General features: G+C 46.5%; 2 protein-coding genes across 54 annotated transcripts in view; one reads left to right on the top strand and one right to left on the bottom strand.

Annotated features, from left to right (window-relative positions):
- EIF5B (eukaryotic translation initiation factor 5B) overlaps window positions 1-2,302 on the top strand; it is a 60,481-nt gene extending 58,179 nt beyond the window's left edge. For all 4 annotated transcript variants that reach the window (XM_081484380.1, XM_081484379.1, XM_081484383.1 and 1 more), the window contains 2 exons: window positions 334-495; window positions 833-2,302. In XM_081484380.1, the coding sequence (XP_081340506.1) occupies window positions 334-495; window positions 833-940 (270 nt within the window). In that variant the 3' untranslated portion in view covers window positions 941-2,302. The remainder of the gene's footprint in view (window positions 1-333; window positions 496-832) is intronic.
- Window positions 2,303-2,517: 215 nt separating this feature from the next.
- REV1 (REV1 DNA directed polymerase) overlaps window positions 2,518-16,742 on the bottom strand; it is a 91,167-nt gene continuing 76,942 nt past the window's right edge. For 24 of the 50 annotated variants that reach the window (XM_081484368.1, XM_081484349.1, XM_081484352.1 and 21 more), the window contains 11 exons: window positions 14,505-14,725; window positions 14,088-14,260; window positions 8,252-8,354; window positions 7,143-7,308; window positions 6,781-6,983; window positions 5,529-5,762; window positions 4,856-4,976; window positions 3,893-4,113; window positions 3,630-3,786; window positions 3,262-3,364; window positions 2,518-2,920 (listed from right to left, as the gene is read on the bottom strand). In XM_081484368.1, the coding sequence (XP_081340494.1) occupies window positions 2,809-2,920; window positions 3,262-3,364; window positions 3,630-3,786; window positions 3,893-4,113; window positions 4,856-4,976; window positions 5,529-5,762; window positions 6,781-6,983; window positions 7,143-7,308; window positions 8,252-8,354; window positions 14,088-14,260; window positions 14,505-14,725 (1,814 nt within the window). In that variant the 3' untranslated portion in view covers window positions 2,518-2,808. Of the gene's footprint in view, window positions 2,921-3,261; window positions 3,365-3,625; window positions 3,787-3,892; window positions 4,114-4,855; window positions 4,977-5,528; window positions 5,763-6,780; window positions 6,984-7,142; window positions 7,309-8,251; window positions 8,355-14,087; window positions 14,261-14,504; window positions 14,726-16,742 lie in introns of all 50 variants that reach the window. The other 26 variants (XR_014051879.1, XR_014051874.1, XR_014051877.1 and 23 more) reach the window with 6 other exon arrangements.

Below are 16,742 nucleotides of genomic sequence, written 5' to 3'. Positions count from 1 at the left end.
CTGAGCTGGACGCAGCAGGGCCCCCTGGTGAGGCTTCAGCCAAACTAGATTCCGTTTTCACTTGTATTCTCCTGGATAGGGATCCAGGCAGCAGAGTGGTGCTGTGGCTGTTCCCCTCACTGTGGCTGAGGGCAAGTGGCTCACAGGGCTCAGCCCACGTGGGCTCCCTGCCTCTCCACTCCGCCCCCGTGTTCTCCATGCCCCTCACCCCGGGCTTGTTTCTGACCCAGGACTTCTGGGCCTGCTGTCCCTCCTCCTCTGGCAGCTGTCACACAGAGGGCAGGGTAGAAACAACTCAGTGCCTCCGCTCACTGCAGTTTCTGTTCTTTACAGTTTGTTGACATTGGAATAGTAACAAGTATTGAAGTAAACCATAAACAAGTGGATGTTGCGAAAAAAGGACAAGAAGTCTGTGTCAAAATTGAACCCATCCCGGGTGAATCTCCCAAAATGTACGGACGCCATTTTGAAGCTACAGACATTCTCGTCAGTAAGGTAAGCCACTCACTCAGCAGTTAAGAGAGGGGGCTGTCAGCTCTTCTGATGCCTTTACTTGGGAGTGGAGGGCTGATGTTTAGAACCTGAAGGGACTGGAGTCTTCATTAAGGCTTGGCCTGGTGTCCAGCCTCCTGACAGAGCACCCACTAGAACATCTAGGTCAGGCCCCCTCTGCCTGACTTGCCGAGCAGAGAGGGGACACTGGGCCTCTGCTTCCAGACAGACAGGTGGGCTCTGCCTTGGTAAGTTCCACCTGAGCTTTCTTGGTGATGACAGCACCTGGCACTCGTTTGTTACGTGGTTTTGTTTACTGTCTGTGCCTCCGGCCTTACAGATCAGCCGGCAGTCCATCGATGCTCTCAAAGACTGGTTCAGAGACGAGATGCAGAAGAGTGACTGGCAGCTTATTGTGGAGCTGAAGAAAGTGTTTGAAATCATCTAATTTTTCCACCCGCGGCAGGAATTGGAGTCAATGAAATATTATGTGGTAATATCACCAAGAAAAACAAGGAATGGACCTGTCTGAACACTGATTGACCTTAAGTATAAAAGGAAAAAACTAGGTGTATAAAATGTTTTCCATGAGAAACCAAGAAACTACACTGGTTTGACAGTGGTCGATACACGTCCCCACAGCTCCGACGTGCCTGTTCACTCGCCCATGCCCTCCCCAGCCCTTCTCTACTGGCTGCTGTTTTAAAGTTTGCCCTTCCTTCCCCAAATTTGGATTTTTATTACAGATCTAAAGCTCTTTCAATTTTATACTGATTAAATCAGTACCGCAGTATTTGATTAACCAAGCTTCTGCAGATTTTGTGAATCTTGGAACTTTTTTGAGGTAAGAAACACGTCTTTATTTATGCATATCCTTCCCAGTGATTCTTCTCCCAGCGTTCTTCTGCCATATGCCCTTAGGAATTTTTTAAAATAGAAAATTAAGCTTTCTTGATATTTCTTTATCTGCTTTGTGTGAAACCATGGTGTCAAGCATCGCCGGCTGCCCTTTACCGCTTGTGTGGTCATGAGAGTCCACGGTTCTCAGCACCGTCCTCAATTCCAATAAAGAACCCAGATGCTGCCCGCAAGCGCCGCTGGGCTTCCCTTCCTGTCAGCATAGCCGCTCTCCTGAGTCTCCTCCCAGGATAGCACGTTCTCTCAAGGACAGGAACTGCTTGATTAACCGTCATACCTTGTGTCCTAGCACATGTTAACATTAGGGGTTTTTATACATCAGTCTGGGTCTGTTTTGTCCTAGCAGGTTCTATCATGCATACCTTTTCTGATGAGACAATCAGTAGGGTGTTGATTAACTGTCTGGACTTAGTATTTCTTTCTGAGTTGTTACAGAGACACAGCAGTTTCTTCATATTAGTAATTTGGTGGTAGCTAGTTTCCTAAGGTTTTCCTGAAGAATACGGGAAGTGGGTCCCTCAGATGAGCAGTCGGTTAGCATCAGAGCCCTAGTCCCTGACTGCCTTCTATAGCACAGTGTTGAATGAATGAAGCCAGTGGGGGTGTTGGATAGCAGCAGATGTTCCCAAGTATTCACTGGCATAGAATTATAAACTATATTTTTAAAAGTGTTATAGCATAGACGAATACTTTTATATACATTTGAAACTCTGTACCATTCTTCATTATTGCAGTTTCTCAAGGGCCAGCAGAGGCAAAGAGAAAACCTCTAAACCATCTGGGGGACGTAATTTTCCCAGGAAAAACTTAGTCTTCATTGTGTGTGTGTGTTCTAGTTCAAAATATGTAAATTCCTCCACTTGGAAGAAGTAAAGAAGATTTTCTTAACGTGTTCCTGTGTTGGTGCTTTGGGTTAGGAGTGAGTGAGTGCACGCTTTCTTTACCCTTGCTTGGTTGGCACAAGTAGACCAGTCAGGGCTCTCAGGAATTTCAGAGCTTAGCATGGAGCCTGTAACCGCTCGGCTTGGAGGGTTTTCAGCCTCTTTAAGTAGAATAGTTCAGGATTTGCTTCCTAAAGGATTCACAAAAAGGAGCCTGTACAAAATATACATACAGTTCTTTATTAAACAACTGTAAACACTTCACTGTAAAAATCCATAAAACTTTATAAACAAACATTTTGTAAATAGAATCTATGCTACAGTAAAAGAACACAATTATTTACATGCAATACTGACAAATTTGGCACTTACTGAAAAGAAATGTACAAAACACTTGGCTTAAAAAGAAATTTAAAATTATAAAACTCAAAGCATTACTATCATGCACTTTGCAAATACCTCACAAGCACTTATGGCACAGCTAGTGGAGAGCACCAGGCTCCCTGGTAATTCATCTTCATGTGACTTTTAATGTGCTTCCGTACGTTTGCTGTAAAACCACCTGAACATTGTCGAGAATAAAGTCAAATGCCATATTCCAAACCGACTCCACCGACTGCTGCATCAGCCTACAGGTGAGAGGTTAGCATATATATGTAAAGGTTAAGGGTTTTAACATCTTCAGTATAAATACTCAAAAAGGTACTTATATGTTTTGACTTTGAGAGGAGGAACAATCTCATTTTGACCCCTTTTTACTCTCCAGTCAATATTAGCTGGTGTTCAATATTAGCTGGTGTTCAAAATGAAGGACATCTCTCTCACATAAGTAACTCTAAGGAGCACAGTTAACGTGATGCCCAGAAAGGGTGCAGCCCGCTTGTGCCCCCCCCAGCCACCCTCCCCCACCCCACGAGCCGTTGGTGACAGACACACTTTTTCCTGTTGGTAAAAGCGCTGAGTAGTTTACCTTTTCATGTATTTTATAACGAGGTCCAATTTTTCCAAATCCTTTTCCTCTATTAGATCAGTGCAGTATTTTACAACTTGCAGAATGTCTTCCTCCATTGGATCTAGAGTGGGGAGAGTGCGTGTGAGGACCAGCCTCTCCTTCTGAAGGGGAAAGACCGCGCTCTATGGGGACAATGCGGAGACCTCACCCCGGGGGGCTGTAGTGAGCAAGGCTGCAGAGCCGACCCCACAGTGCGGAAGACTCAGGGTGGGGGGGGGTCAGGGGCCGGGTTATTAGACTTAGAAAACTACTTCCCGTCTCCAGCTGAGTTCATGCTCTGTACTCCCAGGCTGTCACACCTCAGTACCAGCACCAGCCCCACCAACCTGAGATGGTGGTGATCCACTCTCTGAGCAAGGTCTTCACGTCACTCAACTCCACGGCTCCAGCCAGGTTGGGCGCCGGGGGCCTGACACTTGTGGACATGTCAGGCTGCAACCCAGAAAGGCCAGCAACACCTGAAGTGGAAGCAGAGAGTTCTCCCTGTTAAGAAAACAAAATGATAACAAGTGCTGGATTTACATAACATCTGATACAGGAGGATCTGATGAAGGAAGGGGTCAAAGTTGAAAAAGTGGAGAACAGTTACCAGAGGTTTCTCTGACGTGGGACCTTCGTGTTTGAGAAACCCATCAATGAGCTTCTGGGGACTTGTGCAGGCCCCTGGCAGGGTCTTCGCCGGGCTGTTAACCAGCGTGGTTTTCAAAGGGCTTTGAATCTTTCTTTGGGGGCTGAGGGGACTTTTTTTCTTGTTTCTTTTCTTTTCTTTCGCCGCTGCTGGTTTTAGCTGCAGTAACGGGTTCTTTGGCACTAGAGGAAGATGGGTGTAAGATCCTCAACAAACATGCTGGGGGTAGGGGGAGAGTGCCAAAGGCTCCCTTTTCTGCCATGCGCAGCCCTGCACATGGGCATGTGCCTGGCCTAAGGGAGGCTGCTAACGACGACCCCACAGTTCCTACGGTTTGCTCAGCCAGGTCCTGACGGCCTCTGCTTAGAGTCTGTCTGGGGGGCTCATACGAGTCAATGAAAACTTCCACTTCAACAGGTGAACCACCTCCAACAGTTCAGCAGGCACTATTATTCTGTTTTCATTTTAACAACTTCTTGTTAAAATGACTTCTGACCAGAGACATTAATGTCTTTTGTTATTGGATCAGAGCATTACTGGCCAGAGGTATTTCAGTGTTCACTTACATAACACATCACTTAACTGCAAAAATCCCCTGGTCATTGATGTGTTAAATGTGTTTGTGACGCATGTTCAGAAAACCTTCAGATTCTGTGCTTTAAAGCTACATCCTTGGAAGGACAACAGACTTCACAGATAATTCAGAAGATTTCTGTGTGGTATCTTGTTCAGATTAAGAAGTTCCAGGTACGAATCTACCTGGGACTCTGACAGCCTTCCCTCTACCACGTGCCAGTTCTGTCTGAGGTGACAAGCACTAACAGGACTGACAGCCTGACCCAGGCCATCATACACGACAACAACCCAACCATAAGCTCATTTCTCACAGCTTCACTTCTGGTCTGTGAAACTTGCCAAGCTTACCGGGGGCACCGGCCTGCTGCTGGGGAGGGCTGTGTTCTCCCTGACGCTGTCTTTGATCGTAGGCTGCTCTCAGCTCCTTCTGAAGCTCCACAGGAAGAGCCGCAAACACCTCTTGGTCCACCTGGTGGAAAGGAAAAAGTTCAAAGTCAAACCTGGGCTGGCTCTATATATAGGCAGCTGGTTTATGTTTTTCACTTAAGTATTTCAAATCATACTTTTCTGATCTGTATGAATTCTTAATAGGTCCTCAGTGTCAAAGCTCATTAAATTCTCACAAGGTTTTAGGCTGAGAATAAGGAATACAACTTTGAATATGAACTGATGAACAAAAACAACCAGGGCAAGAAGCACTAGTGGAAAATGGGGAGCAAAATGCAAGAAAACAGGTGTGTATATAATGTGCGTGGAACATCAAAAGCTGACTGTGGTGTTGTCCCTGGTGCTGAGGGGGGCCCAGGGAACAGCAGACTGTTCTTTCTTTGGGGGGAAGCTGTAAGCACCCCCACACCAGAGCCTCCCTCTTCTTTGCCCTGGTGTCCTGGCTGCTCTGTCAGCTTCTGTCCCACAGGTGATGTGGAGATAGGCCACCCTCCTCCCATGAGGGTCGAGGTCAGCCCTGGGAGGGGCAGAGGAGAAGAGAAGCGCTCGCGGCTGGACTGCCGAGGATACTCACCTGGGAAAACGCCGGAAGGGCTATTAAATTGATTCCCGTGTCGTTGTTAGGGTCTTGAGGGGCTGGTATTTGTAACAGCACAGTCCCCACGGGTTGTGGCAGGATCCCTGTGCTGCAGCCATTGACAGGCTCTCTCCTCCGGTCGCCCGGTGGCTCCGCCTGCTGCGCAGCACACGCCTGCTCCACCTGCTCCCGGAGGTCGGGCGGGAGAGCCTCCAGGACGGAGGGATCGAGCTGTGAGACCAGACAGATGCTCAGCTGTCAGTTGTCTCCGCTGGACGCTGGGGGCAGCAAATGTGAGCTACAGGTGCCTGGCTAGCAAGGCCACTCCCAGGCAGACCGGCTCCTGGGATGTCTGCGTTTTTGGCCATTGACACCCAGCTGGTCCGATATGGACTCTGGAGCTGACCAGCACAGGCCCCTGGCTGGTTCCCAGGGTCACCTCTGCCCCTTCTCCTAGCTGGACCTCCTGCTCAGGGGCAGTCCTAGACCTTGCCCTGGAAGGAGCCAGAGCCCGAGGCACATACCCATTTCTGGGATGGGTCCAGAATCAGAGGTTTACTTTTCAGACAGGAGACTGCCTGCCTCACATCTATTTGTCTGAGAGCAGCATTCTAGAAAAAAGGGATTCTAGAAGCTTCACTCCACTCCAGCCTACACACCAGAACCCCCTGCCCATCCATGACATCCTCACAGGAACATGACTGCAGACACTGGGCAGGCCAGGCTGCCTTGCTGGGAGCACCCCTCGGGGAACTTGCCAGAAACCCATGCCCCCCCCTCGGCCCGGTCACATCCACCCCTTTCCCTTGCCTTACAGCCCCCACTGCTCAGGGGAACAGAGAAAATGGATTTTCCCAGCAGAGCTTCCAAACCACAAACACGCCAACAGCATACCATATTTACAGCCCACATCAACTGAGTGAATAGCTTATGTTAGGAAAATTCACCCTACAGAGTGAGCTGCTTGCTAAGGCTGCAAGAAAAACCTCTGACATAAGGCCTCTGGAGCAGAGCTGTGCTGTTGACCAGGGAAGGCACCACGATTCCGTGCTGCACGGCCTGCAAGAGCTGCACATCTCCACGGAAGTACTCTTGTCTCTCCGCTGTTTCCCATTGGAATGAACACCCGGAACCCCCCTGACGGGTAGCCCTTTCTCCCTTTCTTGGCTGTTATTGGTAAAGAAAAATTGCTTTCCTGCTGTAAAGCTACTTTTGGGCTGACCTCATGTCTACAACCGTGAACACACACCTGGGAAGGCGATGGGACCTCTATGCTCAGGTTGAGTCTTGACTTGAAGCTGGCGGGAGAGTGCAGCCCGTTCCACTTGCCGGCACACTCGGCTCTGCTGGTAGTGACGGGTGCGACGCTCGACGTCAGGTGTGTAGACAGAGGTAGCACAGTGCAAGATCGAGAGGCAGGTGGCGTTTCCAGATCCACAGAAGCCAGAAATACTGAAAATACAGGAGAGGTCATAAAAGAGCTTCTTCATGCAAAGAAGGCCTTGTTACTCATTCATTGCAACTCAATGTCAGGCTGTCTGTGAGCGTCCGGTGGAGCCCTCCCGACAGTGTGCGGAGCGTGGGAACCGGAGCCACGCCGGCAGCACTGACCTTCTGTGGGCTCCTCTTCCGGGGGCTGCCTCGCCCTCTGGGCCTGCAGGAGCTCCAGGACGGAGGGGGACCCACCTGCACCCTGGCTGGGCTGGGCTGCTGGGCGGCTGAGGCATGCGGGAGGGTTTGGATTCGTTGGAACCAACTGATTCACATGAATCCCAACCTGGAACCAGAGTGAAACAGGTTTCTAGAAGAAAGCTTAAGTAAATACAGCCTTTTATATCATTTATTCTAGAATTCTTTCTGCAGTAGCTGGTGAGCAGTTAATTTACCTCAATCTTCAGTATCTAATTCTACCCAATTTCTTCAAAATCAGAAACTCCAGAAAAGTAGAATCTTGTGCCCACTGACGTTCTCATCAATTAAGCTTTTATTTATTTTTGGCTGCAGCTGTGGGATCTTCGCTCCCCAACCAAGGACTGAACCCCGGCCCACAGCCGTGAAAGTGCTGAGTCCTCACAACTGGACTATCAGGAAATATCAATTGAGTTTTAAGACTTTAACAAAATTTAACTAGGGGGCAAGTCTACTTGCAGCCTTCATCTATCATTTTTGGGGTGGGGTGGAGTGGGGGAGCGGGTGTGCTGCAGGGAAGCAGCCCCGCCCCGGGGAACACTCATTAAATTACTCCAGTGCTCAGGTGTGCGTGTGTGTCGGGGGGAGTCTTACCACCACTACGGACACTGCAATCCTTCCACAAAACCCATACCACGCCACTAACTACCCTTTACTCACATATGTGCACGCACACAACCTACAAAGGTTAATCTTTAAGAAAATTGAGGTTTTTACATACAGATGCCCTCTCACCATCTGTTCCAAGGGTATCTTCATGTGCCGGGGGTAAAGTTTCCCTTCTAGGTCATCAGACCTCAGAGTAAATTTCTGACAAAAAAGGACCTCAGAGGTCAGAACATTTGCAGCCTCACAGTCCCCCCGGCCTTGCCCATTGTGGGGACCAGAGCAGAAGTCCCTGACTGTTTAACAGAAAAACGCTTTAAAAATTCAAGACCATGAGTGGGTGAAACCCTACACCGCACCATGAGCACCCTCAGATGAACCTCAAATACGAAAAGCGTTACCATTTCAGGATTCTACCTACTCACCCCTCGCATATCAGATATGTTGAGTTTCATTGCATGAAACATATTCAGCACAGCCTTGCCAATTAGTTTCGCACTATCTGTTGCCTGGTCAAGAGTCACGGTCCTGCAAGTGATAGAATCAACTTTTTTAAAGAACAAAAGCTACATTCCATATGTATTCCCTAGTACGAAAGTGGTACGGAACTGTTTAAAAGGATTAAAGTTGTAAAGAAAGTTATCAAAAGCTTTAAGTAAATGGGATCCTTAAAAAGGAAGGAGTGTCTTCCTTCAGTGGAGCCAATAATGTGAAATCCATTACACTGGCAACAAAGGGGAAAGAAACATCAAGAACACTGGGACTTTCAGAGACCTGGTCAACTAAAAATACGCTGAGGAAAATGTATTTTAATGTATATTTAATATCAGCATATTGTGTTGCTTCTAAACCATGAGTGTAAGTACAATGATGTAGACTGCAACAGAGCTTTTAGGTTGGAAGACTACCTATACTGAGTTACAGTTACTACTCACAAGAGAAAGATGACTCCTGGATTCTCCTGTTTTCAACACGTGAACATGCCCAACATAACTGTCCTTTTCTCCCAGAGGGTCTCTTACGTGTACACAGAATGTGTGGACAGCTCTGATAAAGGAGGTGTGGCGGCACCCTGTCTGAAACCCAGACCAGAATATACAGTTCTGACATCTAAAGGCTCCCCAAGGAGGACCAGAGCATGTGCCAGCATTGGTGGTGGTGCTTTAGTTGCTAAGTCGTCTGACTCTTGCATCCCCATAGCCCGCCAGGCTCCTCTGTCCATGGAATTCTCCAGGCAACAATACTGGGGTGGGTTGCCATTTCCTTCTCCAGGGGATCCTCCCAACACAGGGATCGAACCCACGTCTCCTGCATTGCAGGCAGATTCTTTACCAACTGAGTACAAGGGAACTGTGTCAGCATTATTAGGTGCCAAAAACTACATTTACTCTTGATTTTTTCCATACCATGAATACATCATGTTCTTATTTAGGAAAAGTCCCTATTTCTTTAAGGAAACCCATTTGCAAAAAATTTCCACTGACTACCTAATGGTTATCTTAAGTGTATTTCACACAGATCAGTAGAGAATAACTTAAAAGCAAGATGTGTAGTGGACCGTGATGGTTTGAACATGTTTATTTTCTTTCCAAAACAACACTAAAATGGACTTGAAATTCTTTCCGAATGGTATAAACTCTTGAATATTGAAAGCAAATCAGTAAATGGTAAGTTACCAAATGCCTGTTCAATGTGTAAAGCAAGGCACCAGCTCTGAGATGAGCTAGTTTATAGTACAGAACCTCTGAAGAGCTCAGCAGTCAGAGGGGTCGGGTATGTGTGTGTGGGGGGGCCTCCTTCCCTGACAGCTTCCCAGAGACGGGGATGGTAACACAGAAGCTAGACTGTGGGGCACAGCGAGGAGGAGCAAGGCCCCTCTGCAGCACAGGACACCCTCCCCCCCACCCCCTGAAACCCTCCTGAGTATCCAGAACACCAGCTGCATGACCATCTTTTCGCCCACCCAGGGCTGCAGTCTCACAGGAAGGACCGCAGATACCGCCCCACTTGGCGAGTGACCAAAGACTGGCCCTCCAGCGGCTCTCCCTGGCCTGTGTGTCCTACTAAGAGTCCAGAGGCTCCCACGTTTCAGCAGCTCACTTACAAACGGCCAATGGCTATCAGGTAAATGCCTGGAGAAAATCTCTATTATAAAAGACAGCAACCAAAACTGGACTAAAAGGAACTTACAGAAACAGATTGACATTGGCACTAGAAGAATCTTCAGGAGGTAAGAGAAATCCTCTCTGTGAAGAGATCCTCTAAATACTTGAGGTCCAAAGAATAAATTTAAAAACTCAAAATGTTAGTAGAAATGAAAAATTTAGTTAGTAGAGATGAAAAACTTAAAAAAATTGACTGAAAAAGTACCGGGCACAAAGAGAAATTAAGACCACTGTGGAACACTTGTGATAAAGAGCTGATTTCCTCTAATGAGGCAATCAGAACAGTAACCCTGAGAAGATGATGGCGACGGAGCCTTTCTATACCTGAGGAAGAACAATTGCTACTTATGTTTATACTTTAGGTCAGCAAACCATTGAGTATGAGCAGAGAGGGGTTTACACCTGTGAATTCTTGCTCAAGCTCTGAGCAGACCAGGGACCCAGGGAAACGGATCCACATGGAAAAAGGACATCTCAACTTCAACTTTTCCGCAACTCTTAAAAACAAATTCCGACTGGAGTAGCAGGCTGGGCTGCCCTGACAGACAGGCCTCTAAGAGGTCAAAACCAGTAACGGACCTGCTGATGTGCTGAAACACAGTCACAGTGGAAGGGAGTTTGCTGGTAAACTCAGTGGTAAATTCACTAAACAGCAAAACCAGATGCTCCGTAACTCGAGGAGAAACACAATCAACAGGAAAGAAAATGTTAGCCTAGTGGACAGTATGGGGTATGTACAGTATGCACATGTCATAATCGTGGAACACTGGGTGGACTGAACCAAAACCCACCAACTCTACCGGGGGCAAAAGAAACAGACGTATGAACAGCAACAGGCAACAGAAGAAAGCCATAAGCCCTCTCCTACTGCAGAGCCAGTCGACACTGTGGAAAACTATGGATCTCTTCTTCTGGAGAACCTGAAGAAGAACTCAGAAGAAACCACAAAGGAAGAGTGGTGCTCGGAACCAGAGAGAGGAGAGGGGCAAGGGGCTAGAGGCCGTTATCTGACCTTCTCAATTAATCACTTTTAAAAATACACATACAATTCAAAATAAAAACATAACACACAAAAGAACTCCAAGAAGGAAAACTTCTTTTCCCAAAAAGGAAAACTGTTATGAGAAAAACTTCCCTAAGTGGTAATGAAGTCACAGATGTCAATCTCCACGTGGCTCTCTTACTCACGAAACTCTTGTCATTGCAATGACAGCGTCCTAACGCGTCTGTGAGTCACGTGACTGCAGGCAGTCTGTGGTCACAAAATGATCACACACTGAATTTATGCAAGCACACAGGACTCAAGCTTGACCACAGGGGCGGTCGAAAAGCCAACACTTATGGGAGCTTGCACTCTGTTGTCTCTTTCACATATTCTCTATTTTCCACCACCTTTCATATAAAAATCATTCTTCGTTACCAAAAATCATGTAAAAATAGGCCACAGGCTAGATGTGGGCCACAGGAAGTAGTTTATCATCCCCTAAGCTGGATCATCAAAAACGCAAGAGAGTTCCAGAAAAACATCTATTTCTGCTTTATTGACTATGCCAAAGCCTTTGACTGTGTGGATCACAATAAACTGTGGAAAATTCTGAAAGAGATGGGAATACCAGACCATCTGACCTGCCTCTTGAGAAACCTATATGCAGGTCAGGAAGCAACAGTTAGAACTGGACATGGAACAACAGACTGGTTCCAAATAGGAAAAGGAGTACGTCACAGCTGTATATTGTCACCCTGCTTATTTAACTTCTATGCAGAGTACATCATGAGAAATGCTGGGCTGGAAGAAACACAAGGTGGAATCAAGATTGCCGGGAGAAATATCAATAACCTCAGATATGCAGATGACACCACCCTTATGGCAGAAAGTGAAGAAGAACTAAAGAGCCTCTTGATGAAAGTGAAAGAGGAGAGTGAAAAAGTTGGCTTAAAGCTCAACGTTCAGAAAACTAAGATCATGGCATCTGGTCCCACCACTTCATGGGAAATAGATGGGGAAACAGTGTCAGACTTTATGTTTCTGGGCTCCAAAATCACTGCTGATGGTGATTGCAGCCATGAAATTAAAAGACGCTTACTCCTCGGAAGGAAGGTTATGACCAACCTAGATAGCATATTTAAAAGCAGAGACATTACTTTGCCAACAAAGGTCTGTCTAGGTTTTTCCAGTGGTCATGTATGGATGTGAGAGTTGGACGGTCAAGAAAGCTGAGCACCGAAGAATTGATGCTTTTGAACTGTGGTGTTGGAGAAGACTCTTGAGAGTCCCTTGGACTGCAAGGAGATCCAACCAGTCCATCCTAAAGGAGATCAGTCCTGGGTGTTCATTGGAAGGACTGATGTTGAAGCTGAAACTCCAATACTTTGGCCACCTCATGCGAAGAGTTGACTCACTGGAAAAGACCCTAATGCTGGGAAGGATTAGGGGCAGGAGGAGAAGGGGACGACAGAGGATGAGATGGTTGGATGGCATCACCGACTCGATGGGTGATGGGTTTGGGTAGACTCCGGGAGTTGGTGATGGAGAGGGAGGCCTGGTGTGCTGCAATTCATGGGGTCGCAAAGAGTCGGACATGACTGAGCGACTGAACTGAACTGAAGCTAGAGGAAATACAGGATCAGTATCACACTATTTCAGAAGCTCTTTCCTAAAGTTTCTCTTAGGCAGTTATAACACCCCCAAAATGTTAGGCTGAAATTAATGGCTTACAATTGATCAACATCTTATATTTATAAAATGACACTACTTTCAGTTTAAAAGGTGTAATTATCATGCATTATCATGTCTTACACAAAGGTAAGGGCCAAGTGAAGCCCCCTGGCCTGCATGTCCTACTAAGAGTCCAGAGGCGCCCATGTTTCAGCAGTTCACGTACAAACAGTCAACAGCTATCAGGTAAATGCTTGAAGAAAATCATGTCTTACCCAAAGGTAAAGGGCATGGTGAAATGAGCACTTTATTGCCAGCAACGCAGGCAGCTGTTGAACTGTCCTGTGTTTACTAAACCAGAGTCTTGTCAGAGATAAACACCTAGATACCCATGGAAGAAATGGTTCGGTCTCTGAGATTCACTTCAGAACAGCTGGGGGACGGGACGGATGGTGCAGGAGCCCAGCAGTGACCACAGAACTCAGGGGGTGGGGGGTGGGGTTCAGAACACTGTTCTCTACTTACATGTTTATGTTTTTCAAAATAAAACTTTTTGAGTTAAATAGGACAAAAATGAACAAATAGCAGTAACAGCAAGCAGATAAGTGCATATCAAAAATGCTGAATGAATATTGTTGTTGAATTGGGGGGGAGATATAGTTAAAATCCCAATTTTTTAATGTGTTGGTAACTAGATTTTTTGGAATATCTGGATTTTCCAAAAAGGCTTAAATGAAGGTGGATTTTCTTACTGAGCTTAGACAGACTCAGCCCCTAGATACTGCTGAATGCACCAAAATAGAGAGTTCTAGGAAACTGTAAGGTATTTGAAATTGAGTAGATAACAAGAAGAAACTACTACACTGTATTTTAATTTACCTGTCAGTCAACCAAAGCTTTACAATACAGTGTCCTGTATAGTATAAATGGCATACAAAACTGGGTATTTTCATATTGGCCACAGATCTTATATGTGGCCCTCACATTAAAAAAAATAGGGCTTTAAAATACTTTCTACTTATTTCCAGAGACTACCATGATTAATCTTTTTACAAAAAGGAAATCACACCTCCCTAAATGAAGTAAAGCTCTCACTGCAATCATTTTCTGAATGATTGCACTGATGCTTCCCCAAGGGACCTTCCCACCAAGTCCACAAGCATCCCCCTTCCTGTCCCTGCACTGAAGCCAACGGCCTCCAGACCCCAAGGACAGGACAGTCTGCCCTGCCAGGGACATGCTGACAGGCTGGGCTGCAACCTGGCACGTCAAGGCCATTCCACGGCCTGGGGTTGAGGCCTCTGCACAACGCCCAGGAGCCTCAGTGTCTGCAGGTCTTTGGGCATAATTTTCCTTGTTTTTTTTCCCCTCTTTTCCATTCATTACAATGACTTATAACGAAATATCAATATCTAATGTCCTTTTTATTAATCAGCTCACCTGGTGGTGACGTCACAAATGCCATGGCCTCCATATTTGGCCGTTTCCACGGGGGCCCCTGGCTTCCGCACCATGATTTTGAGAGTCAGCCGTTTACCCTTCATGCCCACAGCTTCAAGGCGCCGCTGAATTTCTTCTGAAAGACTCAGAAGAAAAGCTTCTGCTTCTTTTGGCTACAGAAAGACAAACATAAAAAATACCCATGTTATTTTCCCTTCACGCCTAACGGTTCTTCTCAAGTCTAGATGATTTACTGCACTGTCTGCTCTATTTAAGAACATACGTTCTGCCAGCTCTGGGAACGCCAAGGGTTTTAAGGCTTCATTTCAAGGGTCAAGAGTCTACAGTCTAGCTGGAGAGACAGGACTATGTGAAAACATGAAAAACAGAAGCTAAAACCTGTGAGGAGATCAGTACCTGGGAAAACCTTATTCCATAGTTGATCTCAGCTGAAACAGATTTTCTTTCCTTTTCAGTGCGAACTGGTCTGTCGTCCAAACCTCGGCAGAACCTATAAAGCATCTGACCAGTTTTGGGACCAAATTCTTTCTGGAGTTTGGCCATGGTCATATACTGCAAGTCTCCACACGTCCTAATCCCCAAAGACATCAGCTTGGATTCCATTGAACGTCCAACTCCTAGGAAAGGGACAGTTTCTTAATTCTGCATGTATACTGTTAAAAAACAACTCAGTGACACGAAATAACTGCTAATGCATAAACAACTAGTTTAAAATAATCTCCCTTAAAGTTCTGAAGTGACATAACTGAAGCATCTCATAGATTAAGAATTTTTTTAGTGCAAATCATACTAGGAAAGTTGTTTCTGGACACTGCTTCTCAATTCCTACAGGTGAGGCAGAACTTCTCAAATGGGTATAAGTAAGTTTTCCAAAAAACGTGGTTTTTATTTATTGCTGAGTAATAAACTTTTCTTAGTCTCAAAATCAACTAAGTTACACACTGGCTTAAGCTGGTCTACAGCATGCCTCAGACACTCTAGGAGACCTGGGAATGTGAGGGATTCTACCATGATTTCGGCGATGACCAAACTTCTCAGTGGCTTCAGCCACGTTTTCTTTGAATGGGAACTAGAACCAGAAGTCATGACAGGCCCACATGCTCTCATACCAAACAAGGTGGCACAAGTGATGTGGGACGATGTTTCCTGAGCCAAGCAGCAGCGAGTGGAGGACAGGCAGACGTCTTCTACAAATGACAACCATCTCCCTAGAGAGGCAGTGAGTTTCCTGCAGCCAGGCCAGCACCCAGCATCCCCTCATCACCGTCTGCAAGGACGAGCCTCATCCAAAGGGTGCTGAACTCTTATGAATGTGGTCTCCACATGACAAGATCAGTAAGTCCCTCAGCAAGTCAGACTGAGGTTCTGGTCTCCTGCAGGGTCCTAGCCCACCCTCCACTGCTTATGGCTCCAGTTCTCTGAGTGGCCTTGTAGGGGACAAGCAATCCGTCCAGGTTCTGCTAGGGGAACCTCTTATAGCCGTTATGCAGACACATGGTTAGAAGGGAGGTGGACAACCTTATAAAAGGTATACAGCCATGGAAGGGGGAGAAGGGACAAGTTTAACTCAAGAAAATCTGTCCCCTGATGAAGTCAGATGAGAGGCGCTAAGGCCGCTGTATCCCATTTGTGCCACTTTAAAGTTCAAGTCAGAACAGACCAAGCAAGAAGAGCAGGGTCTTAGTCAACAACAAGAGAGGAAGGAACACTGTGCACAAAAAGATGAAATTTTAAGTGAAACCTAACTGAATATAAGGGAAGGTTGCCTTTCCCTTCTCCAGGAGATAGTCCTGACCCAGGGAACGAACCCCCGTCTCCTGCACTGCAGGAGGATTCTCACTGATGAGCCACCAGGGAAGTCCTAAAGAGAGAATGATCCAGTAGTAGCAGATGGTGTGTACACGCATGCTAAGTCGCTTCAGTCGTGCCCGACTCAGTGACCCCATGGAGTGTAGCCCGCCAGGCTCCTCTGTCCATGGGATCCTCCAGGCAAGAATACTGGAGTTGCCATTCCCTCCTTCAGGGAATCTTCCCGACCCAGGGATCAAACCTGCGTCTCTTATGTCTCCTGCGTTGGCAGGTGGGTTATTTACCACTAGTGTCACCTGGGAAACGACTAATTTTTAACAAGATAAATAGCTGCTTCCTTGTAAGAATTCTCAGCAACTTTGACTGCCTAGTCTCCTGTACATATGTGAAACCCGTTTCCAAAGGAACAGCTCGTATTTTAGATGAGTTACCAGCTCAGGGCAGGGATAACAACTGACAATGCTGACATTTTACATACTAAAAAGTGCTAAAACCTGTCCAATAATAAACTTGGGGATTTTTATAAAAGTCAGTAGTGTTATATGTAAGAATCTCATGGACACTTCTGGGTGGCCACAGCTGGCTACAAGCCGGTTCTGAAGGAGAGAGGAGCAGCGTCAGAAGGTGGTGTGCGGGAGGAAGTCCATCCTAGCTGCCCTGCTTCCCCCACATCTCAGCTGTCTCTTAGGAAATTCAAGGCTGTGCCGAAGGATTCAGCCAGGACACATAACCGCACACTCACCCTTCAAAACGTCAAGTCCTTCTGACCATGAAGCAAATGAAGGTGAAAGGTAAACTCTCTATTTCTGTGTTTAAAAAAAAAAC

This window comes from Giraffa tippelskirchi, chromosome 4 (assembly GCF_054371585.1).
Source record: "Giraffa tippelskirchi isolate mGirTip1 chromosome 4, T2T-mGirTip1v1.2.pri, whole genome shotgun sequence".
NCBI lineage: Eukaryota > Metazoa > Chordata > Mammalia > Artiodactyla > Giraffidae > Giraffa > Giraffa tippelskirchi.
Note: the sequence above shows the minus strand (reverse complement) of the source record. Positions and strands in the feature narration are given on the sequence as shown.